General features: G+C 34.8%; 1 protein-coding gene across 1 annotated transcript in view; it reads left to right on the top strand.

Moving 5' to 3' along the window:
• LOC116565673 (protein eyes shut homolog) overlaps nt 1-14,879 on the top strand; it is a 360,208-nt gene extending 345,329 nt beyond the window's left edge. The window contains exons 11-12 of the mRNA XM_032299379.1: nt 8,846-9,007; nt 13,678-14,879. Of these exons, the coding sequence (XP_032155270.1) occupies nt 8,846-9,007; nt 13,678-14,879 (1,364 nt within the window). The remainder of the gene's footprint in view (nt 1-8,845; nt 9,008-13,677) is intronic.
• Nucleotides 14,880-20,617: the final 5,738 nt, after the last annotated feature.

Below are 20,617 nucleotides of genomic sequence, written 5' to 3'. Positions count from 1 at the left end.
TCTCTGATACAAGCCACCTTCACCTCTTTTTTTTTTTTTTTTTTTTTTTTTTTTTTGAGACAGTCTTGCTCTGTTGCCAGGCGCCAGGCTGGAGTGCAGTGGTGCAATCTCAGCTCACTGCAACCTCCGCCTCCCAGGTTCAAGCATTTCTCCTGCCTCAGCCTCTAGGTAGCTGGGACTACAGGCATGTGCCACCACGCCCAGCTAATTTTTGTATTTTAGTAGAGACAGGGTTTCATTATGTTGGCCAGGATGGTCTCAATCTCTTAACATCTTGATTCTCCCGCCTTGGCCTCCCAAAGTGCTGGGATTACAGGTGTGAGCCACCGCACCCGGCCTACCTCTTAGCAGTATTACAATAATAACCTCTTGATAGGGAGAGCCTCTGTTCCCACATTTGCATTTGTCAGTCTATTCTCAGTGCAGCAACCAAAACGATATTGTTTAACTTCAGTCAGATGATGACACTCCTATCCTCAAAGGTTTCCAATGATCTCCCATCTCATTCTTATAAGACAGTCTCAATGGATATTACAGCCATAATGTATGGAGAGACAATTTTCTATTGATCTCTCGTTTCTACACAACTTTTTTTTCAGCTTTTATATTAGATTCGGGAGATACAGGTGCAGGTTTGTTACAAGAGTGTATTGCATGATTCTAACGTTTGAGGTACAATTGAACCAGTCACCCAGGTAGTGAGAATAGTACTCAATAGTTTCTCAAACCCTTACTCCCATCTTCCTCTCCCCAATTTTGTAGCCCCCAGTGTTAATCGTTCCCATCTTTATGTCCATGTGTATCCAATGTTTAGCTCCCACTTATAAAGGGAACACTCAGTATTTGGTTTTCTGTTTCTGTGTTAATTCTCTTAGGGTAATGGCCTCTGGCTGCTTATTAGAGGTACTGGCTGTTTTGGTTCTCGGTTATCTTTTCAAGTATGTTTGTGTAGAAAATATCCTTGAAAGACAAGGATAACATCTTCCTTTGGAACAATAAGCCAGTTTGCTTACTGCCTTATAAGAGAGAGACACTATCTTCATTTGGAGCAAAAAGCAAGCATGCTTTTTGCATGCCCATTATAAAAATATTTGGATCTCTAAGCTCAGCTTTCCTCCCCAAGCAACCTACTGCATGTTTATAACCTGGTCCCTGAGAGAATAGAGGTTCATAGAACTGACTCAAAAATGCTGATACTTTGGCTACTGCTAATTCTGTAATAAACTATCCTGTGTCTGTGATCCAGGAGTTTTATGTATTTTACTATCATCTTTGAAAATGTTGCAAGCATATGGATGCAACTGGAGGCCATTATCCTAAGCAAATTCACACAGGAGCAGAAAACCAAACATCACCTGTTCTCACTTATAAGTAGGAGCTAAACATTGAGTACAAAAAGATATAAAGATGAGAACAATAGACACTGGAGGCTACTAGAGGGGGTAGGGAGGGAGGAGGACAAGGGCTAAAAAACTACCTATTGGGTACTATGCTCACTACTTGGGTGATGGGATCAGTTGTACCCCAAACCTCAACATCATGCAATTTACCCATGTAAGAAACCTGCACATGGACCCCTGGACTTAAAATACAAGTTGAAATTAAGAAAAGAAGAGAATGTTGCAGGCTAATAAGTTAGCTAGCCAGTAGGTAAATGTCTCGAAATCTTCCCAGTCTTTGATAATGTGATTTGGTCCCCATAACCTCTCTGACCTGATCTATTAAAACTCTCCCCTTCCTTAATACCTGTCCAGTCACACTGCCATCCTTCCTGTTATTTAATACTGGTAGGAACCCTATCACCCCAGGGTTCATCATTCCTTCTCTCCCAAAGACCCACTTAGCTCAATTCTTAACCTCCTTGAGGTGTTCATTCTTTTTTTTTTTTTCCGACCTTTTCTGCAAGATGCAGTAGGATAATTACAGGGCATTCCCTAGAAAGTGTTGATAACAATTTTCTTTATTAATTGGAAAATAATTACTTCCCCAGTCTCTTTTTTTTTTTTTAAGGAAAAGAAAGAAAAAAAAAGGAAAGAAAGAAAAAAGAGAGAAAGAAAAAAAAAAGGAATGAAGGAGAGGAAGAAAGGGGAAGAGGAAGAGGGAGAGAGAACCGGAGTGTTGCTTTATTGCCCAGGCTAGAATGCAGTCTAAAAATGGGTATTGAAAACCTCTTTTATGCTTAATAATGGAGACAGGAAAAAAAAATGAGGGAAGAAAATAAACACCACGTTCCTCATAATGCCTTTCCTGCCCCACAGGCACACATCCCTTTTTCCTTTCCCTGTTTTTCTAAGACGTATCAACATATATTTATTCACTATTTCAACATATATATTTAGTTTACTAACATATATCAACATGTATGTTCATTTAGTTTACTATTTTCACCCACAAGGATGAAAACACAAAGAATTTTGTTTTACTGTTATGTCCCAGACAGGCAGCCAAAATAGTTGAATTCAACTTCTGTGAGCCTAATGAACGTGTTGGCACAAACCTTTGCCTATGGTGAAATAAGGAGGATTGCCAATGGTCACTAAATCTAGAAGATGAATAGCCAATCAGGAAACATTAATTTAAGGTTTCAAAATGCATGTGGAATATTTTCACCACAAAGTGATCATTTTTAGGAGTTGACAGACATACAAGAAATAACTGGGCAGAGCTCAATGACTAATCACTGGTATGACCACCTCAAATTTTCCCTTGACTTAATTTTAATCCATAAACATTTAAATCATATTGAGCATAGTCATTTTTCCAGTTCAAGTTTATCCCTGAAGCCTGCTAAGTAACAGTGTACCTCTTTTTGAAATGACATCTTTCACCAATATTTTGAATGTATATTATTAATGTAATCCTCCCCAGTACTTTCTGTTACTGAATACTTAAATAATAAGCTATTAGAGCCAAAACCTTTCTCATTATATAAAAAACAGGCATTATCTTCTTAAAACATACAATGTCAGAGCTATTAATAAAATTTATTTCTTGTGATTTTTAGTTCAGTAACATTTACATATAATTTCAGTATGTGTCACTTCTTTGGAAAAGCACTAGTTAGGTCATCAGCTGTTTTATGATACACTCACATGTGCACAGATAATTCTCAACTCCTGCACTGACCCAGTATCAACAATAGTTTCAGCAAAAACCTCCTCTTGAAATACAATTGGAGCTCCTCCCTGCTTGGTGACAGGGAACCCTCTTATCATGCTGTTGTTGGCTAGCCTCTTCCATTATTGAGACCCCCTCCCAGCTGTTCAATCCAGCCAAAGGAAAGTAGTAAAGCCATATAGGTACTACCACAAAACCTAGCCTCACGGGTGTTTTTATCTGCATTTTTCATTTGTTCAATATTTCCTACAAACTCTTCCTCAAGAGGGAGAGGGTAGAGAAAAGGTTACTTATAAGATGTTAAAGGTGAATATCAAATATAAACAAACAGTACAAACTATTCATTAGTTTTTGGAAAATATTAGCTATCTGCTAATAACGTAAAGCTTGACTTCTAGCTCAAACTATTCACAATAATATGAGCCACATAAGTTAAAGGCCTATAAATTTTAAAACAATACAAATTTATGGTATAAAAATATAGAATGCAGAACTGGAATCTGAGGAAGACAATATAGGAGATTATATATAACTATGTGTTGAATAATGTTTTTAAATTAAAAAAAAGAATTTTGGTAAATACAAAATTAAAAATTTTGAATAACATACCATAAGTAAAGTCGAAAGAAAAATGACAGATATGAGGATATACTTGCAATATAAGAAAACATTAGGACCCAGAAGGCATTTTAAAAATTGCAAATCAAATTTAAAAACATACAACATGAACAAAAAAGTCACAGAAAAACACAAAAGGCCAATATTCACACAAGAAACTCAGCTTCACTTGTAATCTGCAAAATGCAAATTAAAATAAAATGAAAATCTATGATTGCTGAAACTTAAAATTTTAATAATCTCAAGTGTGATTGAGGACATAGATAAGGATATTCTGTCATCCTCTGCTGGTTGGAGTATAAATTAATGCGGACACTTTGGAGGGTAGTTTGGTGGCATCTATTAACTCTAAAAATGAACACAGACCATCACGCTGCAATTCCATTTCTCATGTTTGCACATGAGAAACATTCTCACGTTTGCAAGGAGATAAAATCAAGTATGTTTTTTGTATCAGTATTAGTAATAACAAAACAATTTTAAGCAACTCAAGTGTCTGTCAATATGGCAGTGGTTAGGTAATCTAAGATGATCAAACTATGACAAATCCAGTAGTAAAAGCCAGTGCATCTGAAGTTTAAAGAACAGGAGGAAAGTGTACAGACAGTAGCATCATATTTCCATATAGGTTATTCATTGAACATCTTCAGGGAACACTATTCACATAGATTACAATGTGATGACTTCCCCTTGGGGTTATGCAGTGCACCACATGCGCAATGATGCATGAAGGGCATGAGGAAGGGATAAAGTTGGGAATTTAACAGGAGGTCAAATCATGCAAAGCTTCAGAGGCCATGATAAAGAATCCACATTTTATTCTAAGTAAAATCCCTGAAGGGTTTAATGAGGGCAATGAATTGATGTTTTAAAAAGGTTTCTCTGGCAGATATATAAAATGGATGTGAACGAATTAGTTCAACCATTGTGGAAGACAGTGTGGCGATTCTTCAAGTACCTAGAAACAGAAATTCCATTTGACCCAGCAATCCTGTTACTGGGTATATATCCAAAGGATTATAAATCATTCTACTATAAGGACACATGCACACGAATGTTCATTGCAGCACTGCTTACAATAGCAAAGACCTGGAACCAACCCAAATGCCCATCGGTGATAGACTGGACAAGGAAAATGTGGCACATATGCACCATGGAATATTATGCAGCCATCAAAAATGATGAGTTTGTGTCCTTTGTAGGGACATGGATGAACCTGGAAACCATCATTCTCAGTAAACTGACAGAAGAGCAGAAGATCAACCACCACATGTTCCCACTCATAGGCGGGTGTTGAACAATGAGAACACATGGACACAGGGAGGGAAGCACTACACACTGGGGTCTGTTGGGGGGAAACAGGGGAGGGAAGGTGGGTGGTGGGGAGTTGGGGAGAGAGAGAAAGGGGAGAGATGCCAGATGTAGGTGATGAGGAGGAAGGCAGCAAATCACACTGCCACGTGTGTACCTATGCAACAATTTTGCATGTTCTTCACATGTAACCCAAAACCTAAAATGCAATAAATTAAAAAAATATATATCTATTAAAAAAAAAGTAAAAGATCAATGAGGAGTATATTGCAATGGTCTAATCAAGAGTTGATAGTGGCCTCAACTGGGATGGTGGCAGTGGTAATGGAAAGATGGGGCAAATATGAAATATATCATTCAGATATAATCTACTAATGCATTATATTGGGAAAAGTAGAGGAAATTTTGGAAAGAATGCAATCAAATTGATTACCAAGTTTCCATATGGGGCCTTGAATGGGTGGTGGGACCATTTACTGATCTGAGGAAGGCTGAGAGAAGAATATCTTTCAGCAGTACAACTTCAAACATGTTAAGTTCGATATAACTGAGATAGCCAAAACAAATAATCAATAAGAGAGATGACTACATAAAACTAAAGCTAAGAGAAGAGGTTTAGACAGATGTAAAGTTTCAAGGAGTTATCATATGTATAGGTATTTCTTAAAGTCATGGAAATAGAGGAGAGGTCACTAATAGAAAGAAGAGAGATGGGCCATGGAAAGCCGTAAGGAATTATAAAGTTTATAAGGCATGGGCACACGAAGCCAGAGAGATAGGGTGGGAAATCAGGAGAAATGGAACACAACTGAAATAGCCTAGTTACCCTTCAATGAGGGAACTGCTAAGGAAATCATCTTATATCCATTTTCTAGTTTTGCAGAACTAGTATCTGAGGAAGATTAAAGATTAAAAAGCAATAGACAAAATACAGTCAACTGATCTTTGACAAAAGAGGAAGAATAAAATGGGGAATGGATAATCTTTTTGATAAATGATGCTAGAAGAAATGGATATCCACAAGCAAAAATTAAAAAAAAAAAAATTTAGACACAGACATGACATCCTTCACAAAATTTAACTCAAAATGAATTCATGGCTTAAAAGTAAAATTAAAAAACTATAAAACTCCTAAAAGAAAATATAAGAGAAAATCTAGATGACTTTGAGTTTTGATGATGAGTTTCTAGATACCATAACAAAGGCAGAATCAATGAAAGAAAAAATTGATAAATTAGATTTCATTAAAAATTTTTTTTAAACTAATCTGCCAAAGACACTTGAAAGAGAGAGAATACAAGCCACAGACTGGCAGAAAATATTTACAAAATACATATCTAATAGAGAACTGTTATCCAAAGTAAACAAAGAATTCTTAAAATTCAACACAAAAATTAAAAACTCAATTTTAAAAATGGGCAAAAGATCTAAACATAAACCTCACCAAAGATAACCAGATGGCAAGTGAGTATATGAAGATGCTCAACATCATATATCATTAGGAAATTACAAATTATAAAAACTGTATAACACTAGATACTTTTTAGAATAGCTAAAACCCAAACACTTATCACCCAAAGTCAGCAAGGATGTGGAACAACAGGAACTCTCATTCATGACTGGTAATGCAAAATTGAACAACAATTTTGGAAGACAGTTGGGATTGGGCAGTTTCTTACAAAACTAAAAATACTCTTACCATTATGATCAAGCAATTGTGTTCCTTGGTATTTGTCCAAAGGAGCTGAAAACGAATGTGCATACTATATGATTATAACTCTATGATATTCTGAAAAAGGCAAAACTATGAAGTGAGTAAAAAAAGATCAGTGGTTGCCAGGGTGGAAGGAGGGTCAAATAGGCAAGCAAAGAGGAGTTTTAAGGCAATAAAATGATGTATGATTTTATGGATGATGCTGTAATGGTAAATACATTTCACAATGCATTTGTCAAAATCCCTAAAATTACATAGGAGTGAATCCTATGTAAATGAACTTATGTGATAATGATGTGTCAATACAGATTCATCCATTTAACAAATATATTCTGGTGGGCGACACTGACAGTGGAGGAGGCTGTGCATGTGCTGAGGCAGGGTTATATAGGAACTCTAACACTTTCCACTCGGTTTGCTGTGAACCTAAAATGGCTCTGAAAAAATAAAGTGTATTTTTTAAAATACCAAACATGTATTTAAAAAACAATAGGCAAAGTATGCTAGTATCAGCTTCAAAAAGATAGATGGAAAAAAATCAATTATTTATGCATAGTTCATATAAAATGTGGTTTATTTAAAATAAATCAAGTATTAGATATACGCATACATTAATTGTATGTGTATTTTTTTTTAGTCTGGCTACATGTACAATAAACTTGGCAGTAATTCTCAGAATTAAGAGAGGAGAAAGAACAATGAAATTCCACTAAAGAAAGTTTTACACTGTTTTATAGTGTTCGTCTTATAATAAACATGTATTAATTTAGCAATATTTACAAAATAGTTTCAAAAAGATACATTTTAAATCACCCTTGTATTCTTAAAAATTTGACCAGATTTTATGAAAATGTGGTCCAAGGAACCCCTATGTCAGAAACACCAGGAGGAGGAGGGTTTATTAAAAATGGGGTACTTTCTGAATCCCATCCCCGCTTTTTTTTAAGACAAGGTCTCACTCTGTCACCCAGACTGGAGTGCAGTGGCATCATCTAAGCTCACCCCAACCTCCACCTCCCAAGCTCAATTGATCCTTTCACCTCAGCCTCCCCAGTAGCTGGGACCACAGGCATTCACCACCATGTCCAGCTAATATTTTTATATTTTGTAGAGATGGGGTTCACCATGTTGCCCAGGCTGGTCTCAAATTCCTGAGCTCAAGCGATCCTCCAGCCTCAGCCTCCCAAAGTGCTGGGATTACAGGAGCGAGCCTCTGCTCCTGGCTTTAATAAATCCAGCCCTCCAGGAATGTATAGGACTTTGCATTCTTAGCAACACCATCAAGTTATTCTAACCTCTACCCTTCTGAATAAGTCAAAATGAATGAATGACGTTTTTTAAAAATCAGCAAATGCCAACACCTTCTGGATAAACACCTACCAATTGTTCAGTCTAAAGTAAAAGGTGACAGCTCCCAAAGAGTGGGAAGAAAACTAAATAACTAGATTAATGACTAAGCTATGTTCTGAACCAGAGCACACTCTAAGAAGCACTGTTACATTATAAGAAGAAATATAGATTCCATAGGGATAAAAACTGGCCAAATGTACAGAACTTTCCTTCTTCCTCTCATAATTCCCATTGGGTCCATTGTACACAGAAGCAAAAATTAGTATCAATATATTATGCCTTAAAATGTATCCTGACTTGATTATACTCTACATCTGAATCAGAAATATAGAGGCTGAAGAATAATTCACATAGTGTTGTCCTCCATCTTCCGCCATTTGAACTACTTTTCTGAAAGCATTATAAATGTAAAACATTTCCAAGAATCTCAGCTATGCTTCTTATCTCTCTATACAATGCAATCTAGAGCAGACTTGTGTCACATACGTATCAGCCAAAAAGTCACAGTTACCAGAAATAAGAGGCTTTTCAATAACTGGCTCCATTACAAAAGACTAAAGTTAGTGGAATTAGAACAGACTCATAAAGTTCCGAAAGTTCGATGTACTCACCTACAAGCAACTCTTGGAAGATAAATCCTTAAATTACAAAATTATGTAAGCAATTTACTGTATTTATGAGCAATGTTTTCAATCCAGCAGATAACTCAGAGTTCTCTTTCTCTCCTCCCCCCAGCTTTATCCATAAGTGATCCATCTTTCAGAAGCAATGAATTATCCTGGATGTCTTTTGCTTCCTTTCGTGTTCGAAAAAAGACACATATTCAATTGCAGTTTCAGCCTCTTGCTGCAGATGGTATCCTATTTTACGCTGCACAACACTTAAAAGCCCAGTCAGGTAAGATTGGCAGGCTGTTTGTTTGCAGAATGAAAGAGGAAAAAAAAACCTAATGAATTCCTAATAGTCTATTAAGTAATGTATGATAGTGTTTATTTTGTGTTACCTAGTCTTTAAATATGTAACCATTTGATCGTTTTATGTTCTGTTAACACTGCAAGTGTATGCTTATGAATTTAGAGGCCCTAAATATATAGCGAATAAAATAGCAAGAGATTTGTTAGAATTAAAGTTAGCAAAATCTAAATAAAGTATATGCTGAACTTTAAAACAATCCCATAAAAAAAATAAAGCCATGCATGATAGTCCTATGACAGAGTAGACAAAATATGCATGTAGAAGATTTTTTAAAAGGAAGGCATGGCTATCTGATATATTTCATGTAGATTCACCCACATTTATAGCTTGGAAAAATTCTAAGTCATTCTGTCGTCCAAATAGTAAAGCCAGGATTTGTGTTCTGAAATGCTTATAAAAACATTTGGAACTTAAAAAGATACATATTTACCATAAAATATGAAATAAAGTATCCAATTAGTGTTTTAAAAATTAATTTTTTAGGTTTTACTACTTTACCTTTGATTTCCATTTTCATACATTTCTCCAAAATTCTGACAAAGACATTTGGACATACAGTTACATCTCTATTGTAAAGTATTTTTAAAATCTTACACTTGACTTTCAGTTTCTCAGAAAATGAGAAACAATTTTGGTATTGAGAAATAATTACATTTGCTTATTTTATATCATTAACAAAAATGGTGCTCTAATTTTCAGAATCTAAGTAGTTCTTATAGAAGTGTCTTGATTTGCTTCTAAATGATAAGAATATCAGGGAATTGGACCAAAGGGATTTCATCTCAATGCACTTCTGAAATATCTTCAAAATAATTTCAAAGAAAAAAGCATAATTGAGCTATAAAATACAGCTTAGAAGAAATCTGTTCTCCTATGATATTTGGTTTTAAATTCATGATTAAATCTCCCTGTGAAAATGTCAAATAGGAGAACCACACACAAAGAGAAATTTTCTATTTATAAATCGAGACATTAAAAGACAATCAGCTTCAGTTACATTGCTCGTAAAACTCAAAATTAATGTAAGCAAGACCTATGTAAAAGAGCAGAAAATCAAGGTATATTCGGGATTGTGACTGGCCAGAAATATTGTACTATAGTTTTATAATCGGTACAATAGATACATATTTGTGTTTATGTATATGAAATATAAAGGTCATACACATTAATACACATGGGAGGGCAAGAGCACATCCTCTTACATCTGTTATTCAGTGCATGTACTTCATAACAATCAAGAGTTTCCTTTATGCCATCAGACACTATTTACAGAGATTCATTAGTTTCACGATTGATGCATTTGACACTTATATAAGATCATGAAAATTTTAAAATATTAAAAATGTTTACATGCTTAAACCTAGATTAATCAAAAACAATTATCAGATGAAAGGCATAAACTTATGTTTTTAGTAATAAGTAATATAACAAGTTTATTTGAAGTCTGTCTCATTTAAGGCTGCAGAAAACACAGCTGACAGTCCTGTACTTTGTACTTCCTCTAAGAGCTGTGTCTGATGTAAACATTAACCAAGTCTTCCTAGTTGATCCTCTGCTAAGAGGACCCATTAGTAAAAACTAACCACTTAATACACAATGTTAAAATCCAAAAATTTAAACATAAGCAGCCAATACAGTTTTCACATTTTCAAAATGAAATTCTAAATTAATGTGGTTTATCTCTTTAGAGATTAATAATTTGAGTACTCTCAAGTAGTGTAAAATTTAAAACAAAATAACTAAAATAACTTGAAAAGTATACGAGATGATTTCAGATCTCTGACTTTTGAAAGATGTTTTAAAGAAATAAGACCCTGGCCTCTTTTCATTTATTTCTGCTAAAAACGTAACACCTTTAAAAGATTTTTGATATATATAAATTAAGCACAAATTAAAGCCTGAATTCATCTTGATATAGTTATAATTCTCCCAGACTAATGTGTACAAAAAGTCCTAGTCATTGCAATGTGAAGTTAAAACATACTCAAACAACTGTAAGATTTAAATTACTTTGCTTTCATTGTCTACAGAAAAGAATGTATATACAATTTCCCTGATATGCTGATTCTGTAGTCTCTTCACAAATATTAGGTCCTATAAGTTTTCTCTAAACTATAATAAAACACAGTGGGATAGCAGGTGATGAGGTAGAAACAATAGCAGAACAAAGGTGGGAAGAGCCTCAGCCATGGTTGAGTGGGCATTAAATAGCCAAAGTGAATTCATTTATGATCTTCATGCTATTTGATCTCTCTTTCTTGTAACAACTCTTCATTACATTTTCTTACTCTAATGCCAATCTGAGGTCGGGTGCCTGTAATCCCAGCACTTTGGGAAGCCGAGGCAGGCAGATTACCTGAGGTCAGAAGGACAAGACCAGCCTGGTCAACATAGCAAAACCCTGTCTCTACCAAAAATACAAAAATTAGCAGGGCGTAATGGCCAGCACCTGTAGTCCAAGCTACTCAGGAGGCTGAGGCAGGAGAATCACTTGAACCCGGGATGTGGAGGTTGTAGTGAGCCCAAGATTGCACCACTGCATTCCAGCCTGAGCAACAAAGCAAGACTCCATCTCAAAATAATAATGCCAATCTGTACTTACGAGCCATAACTACAGCATCATATCCTAATGCACTAAAATTAAAAGCCTATGATTTTTTTAAGTTAATACAGCTTTTAGTTTCCATAGCCAGAGAGAAAACTTTTGTCAATTTTGCACATGAACATACTAGCCGAGTTAAAATAACCTTTCTTCACAGAAGCTTTCCTTGTTTTTTCTTCTGGTTGGCAACATGACCAGTCATAGTATAGATCACAGCTTCAGCTTTCCTAATCATTTCTTAGGTATTTTTTATTCCAAGGTAGCTCTTCACTATAAAATTGTTTACTACAGGAACACTCTATAACACAAGGAGCAAGAAAAGCTTGCTCCATAATCCTGTGAAAGGTAACTGGCTTGTGTTCACTTCCAGGCCACAAAGTGTATTTAGGTTGCTGTAAATTTTTTTTAACTTAGTATCAATAATGTTTACTTATTCTAGTTTTTTTGTGGTATAACTCAATGTATATCTTTTCTTTGCTAATCTGAAAGTTCATGACACTCCTTTTCTTTCCTTATAGTTAAAAATGATGTACATGTTAGAAATTAGTATGCAAATAAACTTTTTTTGTTATGAATTTTTAAAACAATTTTCATGCCATTATAGGAAAAGTTTTTGCTTTCAAGCTAAAACTATTAGTTGGGAAATATTGAGTCATCTCAACCCACAGCCCTATACAAGTATTTCTTTATTCAATAATTATTTGTTTAGCATCTATTTATGTGCCAGATAGCATTCTGGGTGCTGGGAATAAACTACTGAACCAAACCAGAAACAGACCCTGTTCTCATAAAGCTTAAACCTAGCGGATAAAGCAGCTATTAACCAAATAATCACATATGTAATTGACATATTATACTCACTAAAAATTCCCTGTGAGGAAAATAAAGCAAGAGAACCATAGTTTGATAGGTGAAGAACTACAGAGCTGCCAAGTATTCCAACCACTCTAGAACGGCTTGGTATAGACCACAATGGAGAATAGGAAAGAACACCATTTGCAGAAGGGAGGTGAGGAAATATGGCACTTCAGAAGGAGGAAGAACTAGTGTAGCACAGTGCCAAATGTCCCTGGATGAGGAAAGAGAAAGGTTGGGAAATTTCAGAGGGAGAGGAAAATGTTTCGTGGAAGACATCTGCATGGTTCATTATGTATTAATAAATAAGTCATTTTGCTATCTTCTTGAAGCAATCTTACATTGAAGAGCAACACACTTTTTCTGAGCAAGTGGAGTTGCCTTTACTTTTCTTCTGAATGCCTCACTGCAACTTCAGATGCTGGATGGTATTTGTTCCAATTTCTTCACACGACTATATAATTCTAAAATGAGATATATTGTAATGGAGGGAAACCTAGTGATTTAAAGCACTGACAGAAAAAATACCTGACCAACTATGGGAAATCAAGGAAAACTTCTCTGAGGAAGTGACATTTTATCTGAAACCCGAAGAATGGGTAGGAGTTACCTAGTTGAGGTGGAATGGGGTGGTGGAGTGTTCCTAGAAAACAGGCAGATGAAATCCTTAACAAGGTCAGTGTTGTTCAAGTAAAGAAAGTGTAAGGATGGGGAAAGAGAACATTCCTGGTAAGGTTGGAGAGGAAAGGAGCCAGGAATGTTCAGAGAATTTATAGGTATGTTAAAGAGTTTAAGTACCTAGCCTGACAATAGTGAATGCCATTAAACAGCGGCATAAAGATCAGGCTTTCATTTGAAGAAAAACCTCACTTTAATTTACAACCACAATACATTCATTCAATGAGAACTTTCCACATCTAGGGAAAATTTATGTAGCCAATTGCTAAACAAAATGAAAGAACACAGAACACACGCATTTTGCTCTGTGAGTGGAACTAAAACTAACACAATTGTGCTCAAGATGTTACTTTTTTCCCCATAACCAAAACTTACCCAACTTGACCAGAAAGAGCAAAAGTTTTCAATGGAAAACTTTTACTGTTGCTAATTAAACATACTATTTGGTTTCTTGCAGGTGATTTTTTATGTATCTCTTTAGTGAATGGTTCTGTTCAACTTCGATACAACCTTGGTGACAGAACTATCATTCTAGAAACTCTCCAAAAAGTAACAACAAATGGAAGTATTTGGCACATAATAAAAGCAGGAAGAGTTGGTGCAGAAGGCTACCTGGATCTAGATGGGATAAATGTAACAGAAAAAGCCTCCACTAAAATGAGTTCCCTGGACACAAATACAGACTTCTATATTGGAGGGGTATCTTTCTTAAATCGTATAAATCCCATGGCAATAGAAAATGAACCCATAGGTTTTCAAGGCTGTATCCGGGAAGTTATCATAAATAATCAAGAATTACAATTAACTGAATCTGGAGCAAAAGGTGGTTCAAATGTAGGTGACTGTGACGGGACAGCCTGTGGGTACAACACATGCAGAAACGGAGGTAAATGTACAGCAAATGGCACAACGTTTTCTTGCAGATGTTTGCCAGAATGGGCTGGAAATACATGTAACCAGTCTGTATACTGTTTGAATAATCTTTGCCTCCACCAGTCTTTATGTATACCCGACCAATCATTTTCTTACAGTTGCCTATGTACTTTGGGTTGGGTGGGAAGGTATTGTGAAAACAAAACTTCATTTTCAACTGCAAAATTTATGGGTAATTCTTACATTAAATATATTGATCCAAATTATAGAATGAGAAACCTCCAGTTCACTACTATATCCTTAAATTTCAGTACTACCAAAACAGAAGGTCTCATTGTATGGATGGGAATAGCTCAAAATGAAGAAAATGATTTTCTGGCAATTGGTCTCCATAATCAGACCTTGAAAATAGCAGTTAACTTAGGAGAAAGAATATCTGTGCCTATGAGCTATAACAATGACACATTCTGTTGTAACAAATGGCACCATGTAGTTGTAATTCAAAATCAGACTCTTATCAAGGCCTACCTAAATAACAGTCTAATTCTTTCCGAAGATATTGATCCACATAAAAAATTTGTTGCTCTAAACTATGATGGTATTTGTTATCTAGGGGGCTTTGAATATGGTCGAAAGGTAAATATCATTACTCAAGAGATTTTTAAAACCAATTTTGTTGGCAAAATTAAAGATGTTGTGTTTTTTCAGGATCCAAAAAAAATTGAACTAATTAAATCAGAAGGATACAACGTTTATGATGGAGATGAACAAAATGAGGTTACATAAGTTAACACCAGAGATTTTAGTACACACTATATATAAATGTAGTTATATTGATAGTTATTTCTTTGGTACATTGCCCACAGGGAATCAACTGTTTACTATTACCTGAAATAGTCTAAATGCTAACATATCTTTTTGTTAACACTGGAAAATGTCACTGAAAGTTCATTGTTTTTCCTACCATCTGTGTGTTTTTCCTACAATCTAATTTATGTGTATATATTTTGATTCATGTTTTAACTCCAGTAATTCGTTTAGAGCTTACTCATGGAATGTGCTTATTCATTTTGCTTATCCACTTTGTACCTGTCCCTCATGTTTAAATTTTAAAATCAATATGTAGATAGAATTTTAAAATCATTGTGTAAACTGAATTTTAAAATGTTTAAAATTCAGTTGGGAATGAATTAGGGATAGGTACAAATAAGAAAAAAATCAAGTTATTAACCAAAGGAAAAATAAAAATTATACAAAGCAATGTAACCATATTACATGGCTTAGCTACAACTATTTATATGATTCAATGATGTAAAACTTGAAAATAGATATAAATCAAAAGTATTGCATGAATGTAGAAAAGAAAAAGAGGTGAACAGGCTGGTAAGAGCTAAATCCTTATCTTTTATAGTAAGACATCAATAGATATTACAGTATGTGCAACTTTAAAAAATAGTTTATGCATATCACAAACATGAAGGCGAATACCCTAAATGTCTAAAAGAATTGAAAATGGTTGCCTGTGGAGAGAAGAGTAGTGCAGAGGCCTGCTGCTGTTTATAAACCTTGTAGAGCTGTTTGACTTTTTAAAACCATGTACTCATATTAACTGATCAAATTAAAAAATTAACCTTAATTTGTATTTAACTGCTTTCAAGTCTATAGATCTCAATATTGGGCATAAAATAGGCTCTAAACAATGCCACTGAAAATTACTGTCCTAACAATTTAGTACTGTTAAAAGCATAAGTTTAAAAAGTATTATTTTGCCCAAATCAGTTATTGATATAATTGTGAGTGGAATTTTCACTTCCCACTGCCAGTCCACCATTGCAGATTGGAAAGCAGTTATTGCTGTTGTTACCTAACATTTTCTGAGTTTGGTATCTGTGACAATTTTGTCACCTGGCAACTGGCAACATATGACTTGGTGAATTACCAGGTAGAACAGGTCATCTAGAGAAAAAATATCTTAGTAATAAGCAGCATGTAGCGTTAAAAAGAAAAAAATATGATTATTCATCAATTAAATAATTTACAAAAAAAAAGCGCTAATACATAGTTAACTTAATACCTGTGCAGATTCCAATCTATACAAAGGAACTAGGTAATTTATCATTCAAAAAATATTACAGATTTTTGTCTTATTTTAGCCACTCCATTCCAACCAAAAGGCTACAGACATTCCTCAAAGGACCTAGGACCACAAGTTAAGAATGTTGGCACCATTTGACAGGGCACAAATTGCTTCCAAACCTACTGTCCCTATTGACACTAGAAGTGTGAGGGTAGAATATAAGGTAGAATTGCAGAATGTTTACGCATTGATTCAATGGTTTGTTTTTTTAATAGAAACGATTCAAGACAACTCCAACAAATTTTGCTGAAAAACGGTGACCTAAACTTGTATTGGTCCATACTATTGCATTTAACTTTGGAGATACTTAGATGATAAAGATAAATGCTCTAAAGAAATTCCTTTCGGCAGCTGGTAATCAAATCGAACTTTTCAGAAAACACACTTTATGTATAAAACAAGAAAGCCGCTTTATGAAAGGTTACAAAATCTTTGAAAAAATGTTCCCATATTAGGCCACGTGTTCTCTCATAATAAAGTGTGCCTTTTCTTTAAAGTAGCACTTCCTGAAGTGTGGCCCAAGAACCCCCGGGATATTTTCAAGGAATCCAAAGATCCTCCCTTTCCCAACAACAAATGCACATATAGCCAGATTTTCTTCATATATTTCAAATAAAATGACATATTACAAAACACTGAATGCAGAGCAGGTAAGAGAATCCAGCCCTGAGTCAGAAATTGGAAATACGCAAAAATGAAAACAATGTGATACTCTTCTTACTAAATTAGTTTGGAAGTTAACTTTTACATAAATGTTATATTAACCAATGATATTATTTAAAATGTTTAACGTTTATCATTTTAATTTCTAGTTTGCTAAATAATTATATAACCCATATAAACAAAAGCTTTGGCATTATTTAAAAGTGTAAGGGGTCTTGAAACCAAGTTTTGGGAATTGCTGCCTTAAAGCTTCTTTTCACAGTTGCAATTTTATGTTCAGATTTTAAAACTTGTCTTCTACCTTGAAGCTCCACAAAACTGGACTCTCCCATGTTGCTCATCATTGAATTCCAAATGCAGATTAACTGTGTTTGCAAAATAAGCACACAATATTTAAGAACTGAAAACTGCTGCCTATCCTCCTATAAATCAAAATAACTTGAAAATATATTTTTCACCTTAAAATCCTGCAAATTTCATGTAACAAATTAACATTATTTCTGCTTCCTGTCGTTGCTATCCTGGTGATGATGGTGTTGACGATTTCCTATGTGAAATGCTTTTCCAGTATGAAATAAAAATAACTGCTACAAAAGGACCTTTAAGATGGTTTTACCATAAATGTCATGAGGTTTCTTAAACTGTTGAATGTACACAGAACTTTTTTTTAAAAAAGTGTAGTAATAGTTTTCAGTCTCCTTTTAAATAAGTTCCTGAAAAAAATCATTATTTTGGAAAAAAAAATCTAAAGGCATATTTTTAAAAGACAGCTTGGGCTAATATACATACATACATACATACATGCACACACACACGCACGCATACACTGATTTATTTCATAGAAAAAGTATTTTGGGGATATTTGGATTTATATTGGATTCACAATGCCCTTTAAGCGCTTAGGCTGTTATTTGCCTTAATGACTGCTCTATGTCTATCTGTAAGATTAAACTTGCCAGGATGGACTGAAGTTTTCAAAGCACTTCCAGCTACTGATCTTTGTTTTCAACTCACCACCTTCTTGCTCTATATAATAATTACTATAATTCTTTGTAAAACAGAAATCAAAGAATCAGGGTGTTCTGCACCTTTTTTAAAAGCAATAACCATTTCTATTTGCAATTTGCTTTAAGAGACAGAAATCAAACCTGATTATGTATATAGTTCTTTGTAGTCATTAGTGACTACATTATAGTTCTTTGTAATCTTCAGTGAGTAAGTAGCCTTACCAGTTTTAGAGGGATCTTAGAAGATGAGCATAGTACAACTAGTATATCCAAATGTTAAAGTATCTTTTACTAAGATCTGGTTCATTATCAAGCTCTCATAATGCATTTAAGTTTGCTTCATATACTTTAAAAACAGTTACTATTAAAAACTTAGGAACAACAAAGTTACCTGTTAATGAGTAGTTTTACGTTAACACAAACACGTTAATACGGCGTAACTTTTCATTTTCCTCTCTATTGCTGGTGTTAATTGTTCCTAAATTTTTAACATATATTTACTATAGATTTAGCTATTCTATAATTTTAAAGATTTAAGATTCACCCACAAGATAAGCTACAATTAGAGAGTCAAGGGCTGTGGTAGATGATGCCCCCGCCCCCGAAATATGTCTACATCCCAAACCTTGGAACACCTGTAAATAGGTTACATTGCAATGGGGAATTAAGGTCACAGAATTTAGGTTGCTAATCAACTGACCTTAAAATAGGAAGATTACCCTGGATTATCTGGGTGGGGGTCAATGTAATCACAAAGGTCCTTTTAGTGGAAGAGGGAATCAGAAGGGAAAGTCAGAGATGGTAGAAAAAGACTGGGTTCCACACTGCTGGCTTTAAATATGGAATGGATATGAGCCAAGGAAAATTGGGTGCCCCTCTAGAAGCTAGAAACCAACGGGGAAAAAAAGGAATCTCCCTGAAACCCTCCAGAAAACGAATGCATCCTGCTGATCTTAACTAGTGAGATCTGCATAAACTTCTGATCCACAGAACCGTAAGATCATAAATTTGTGCAGTTTTAAGCCACTACGCTTGTAGTAATTCATCACAGCAGCAACAGAAAACAAGACTAGAGAATTAAGATTTGTGATTAATATAAACTTTGCTCATCTGTACAAAAGAACCTATAGGTTTTTGGTTATGTCTTCTGGCTCATGCTGAGGAGTCGGGTCGCTCAGTTTGGCAAAATGCAAAGAAAGACAGCTATGAAATGTATATATAATCATCAGGCTTTTGCTTCTTTTTCTCATTCTCAATTCTCAGAGCACAACTGCTAAGCAAAGAGAAAACTGAGCTAGGATTCCAACTCTGACAAGAGCAGGATAACCTGGGCAAGTTTCCCAACTCTCTAAGTTCCAGTTTCCTCAGCTCTAAGCCTTTACTTTGAGCTGACCAACGTTTATATTAAGTGCTCACAACTAGGGTTGGCTTACAGAGGGCTCATGAAGGCTTCCTTATTGCCACAAATATTACATAGGGTGAACTTTACAGGTACTAAGATGCCCTGGTACTTTTATCTAAAAGAGGTACGCGTAAGCTGTCTTAAGATGATTCTAAGTTTTTTTAAGTATAAAACTTTAAGGACAGGTTTTTCTTAAAACAGGAAAAACTGAAAGATGAAACTCATTAATTCACTAGTTTGTGTAACACTGGTTATACCTGGGACTGAGAATGGCTTTGGATCTGCTACTCGTTGAAAACTTTTCTCATTTTCCCTTTTCTCCCTCAAAAGAAAAACCTCAAATAGTTAATATGACCATACTTTTCCTACTCTCCACACAATGTTTCAGTCAATCAGGGGTTACCAGATCTGCTTCTAACCCGATATTCATCCCTAACAGGTGGCTATATGGGCCTTATCTATTTTAAGAACAAGTATCTATCAAGATTCAGTAAGATCTGATACAGAATCTTAGAGTAAGCATCACAGTATGTAGAAGAAACTATTAGCTAAGAGGTGATCCAAAACTGACCTGAAAGCTTGTTTTCATTCATTAACCCATTCTTTTTTACTTTTACTTTGCAAAAGAAATCTGGTGTCTGATAATCCCTCACTCAAATGTATCAGTAAAGGCAGATTTACTGACAACATAAACATTTGAAATTGAAAAACTAGTATTTTTGTTTTTAATATGTAAAACTCTGACAGCAAATTTTTTTGGTAATGGTGCATATTATGACTAACTTAGGCTTTGTTTTGTTTGGGAACTTTGTTTTCTAACAAGTTAATTTCCAAAAGGAAAGTGGATAAAGTTAAACAGACTTTTAATACAAGTCCTCTGTTTCAGAACTTTCTGCTGATAAATTCCAGAGGGCAAGGACAGGGAAAAAAGTACTGCAAGTCACTGCAAATTAGATAGAATCTTTGGTACTGAATTTCCTCCCTTCTCTCCAGCAAAAACAACAAGGATAATTCTGTTTCAAAACCAATTTTTAACTTTAATCTTTAAGTTCTTTAGGAAAACAATCAATTTTTGTGGATTTATATTTTTCTTCATTAATATAGGTAAGTAAATATACTGAGTTCTCTTTCTTCTGTTTTTTGGGTTTTTTCAGTCTCATATATCAACATCATTTGGTACCTCCTGCTTTAAATTATTGCCATCAAAACCATGTGTTTTAGGATGTAAATAAATTTAGATATGAATTAACAATAGCCTCTTCATATGCTTTCAAGTGAAACTGGCATATGAAACTATATAGTTACTATACAAACT

The sequence above is a fragment of the Sapajus apella genome, unplaced genomic scaffold, assembly GCF_009761245.1.
Source record: "Sapajus apella isolate SASKATOON/1434 unplaced genomic scaffold, GSC_monkey_1.0 scaffold41, whole genome shotgun sequence".
Lineage (NCBI taxonomy): Eukaryota > Metazoa > Chordata > Mammalia > Primates > Cebidae > Sapajus > Sapajus apella.
This window is presented reverse-complemented; position numbering and strand designations above follow the sequence as displayed.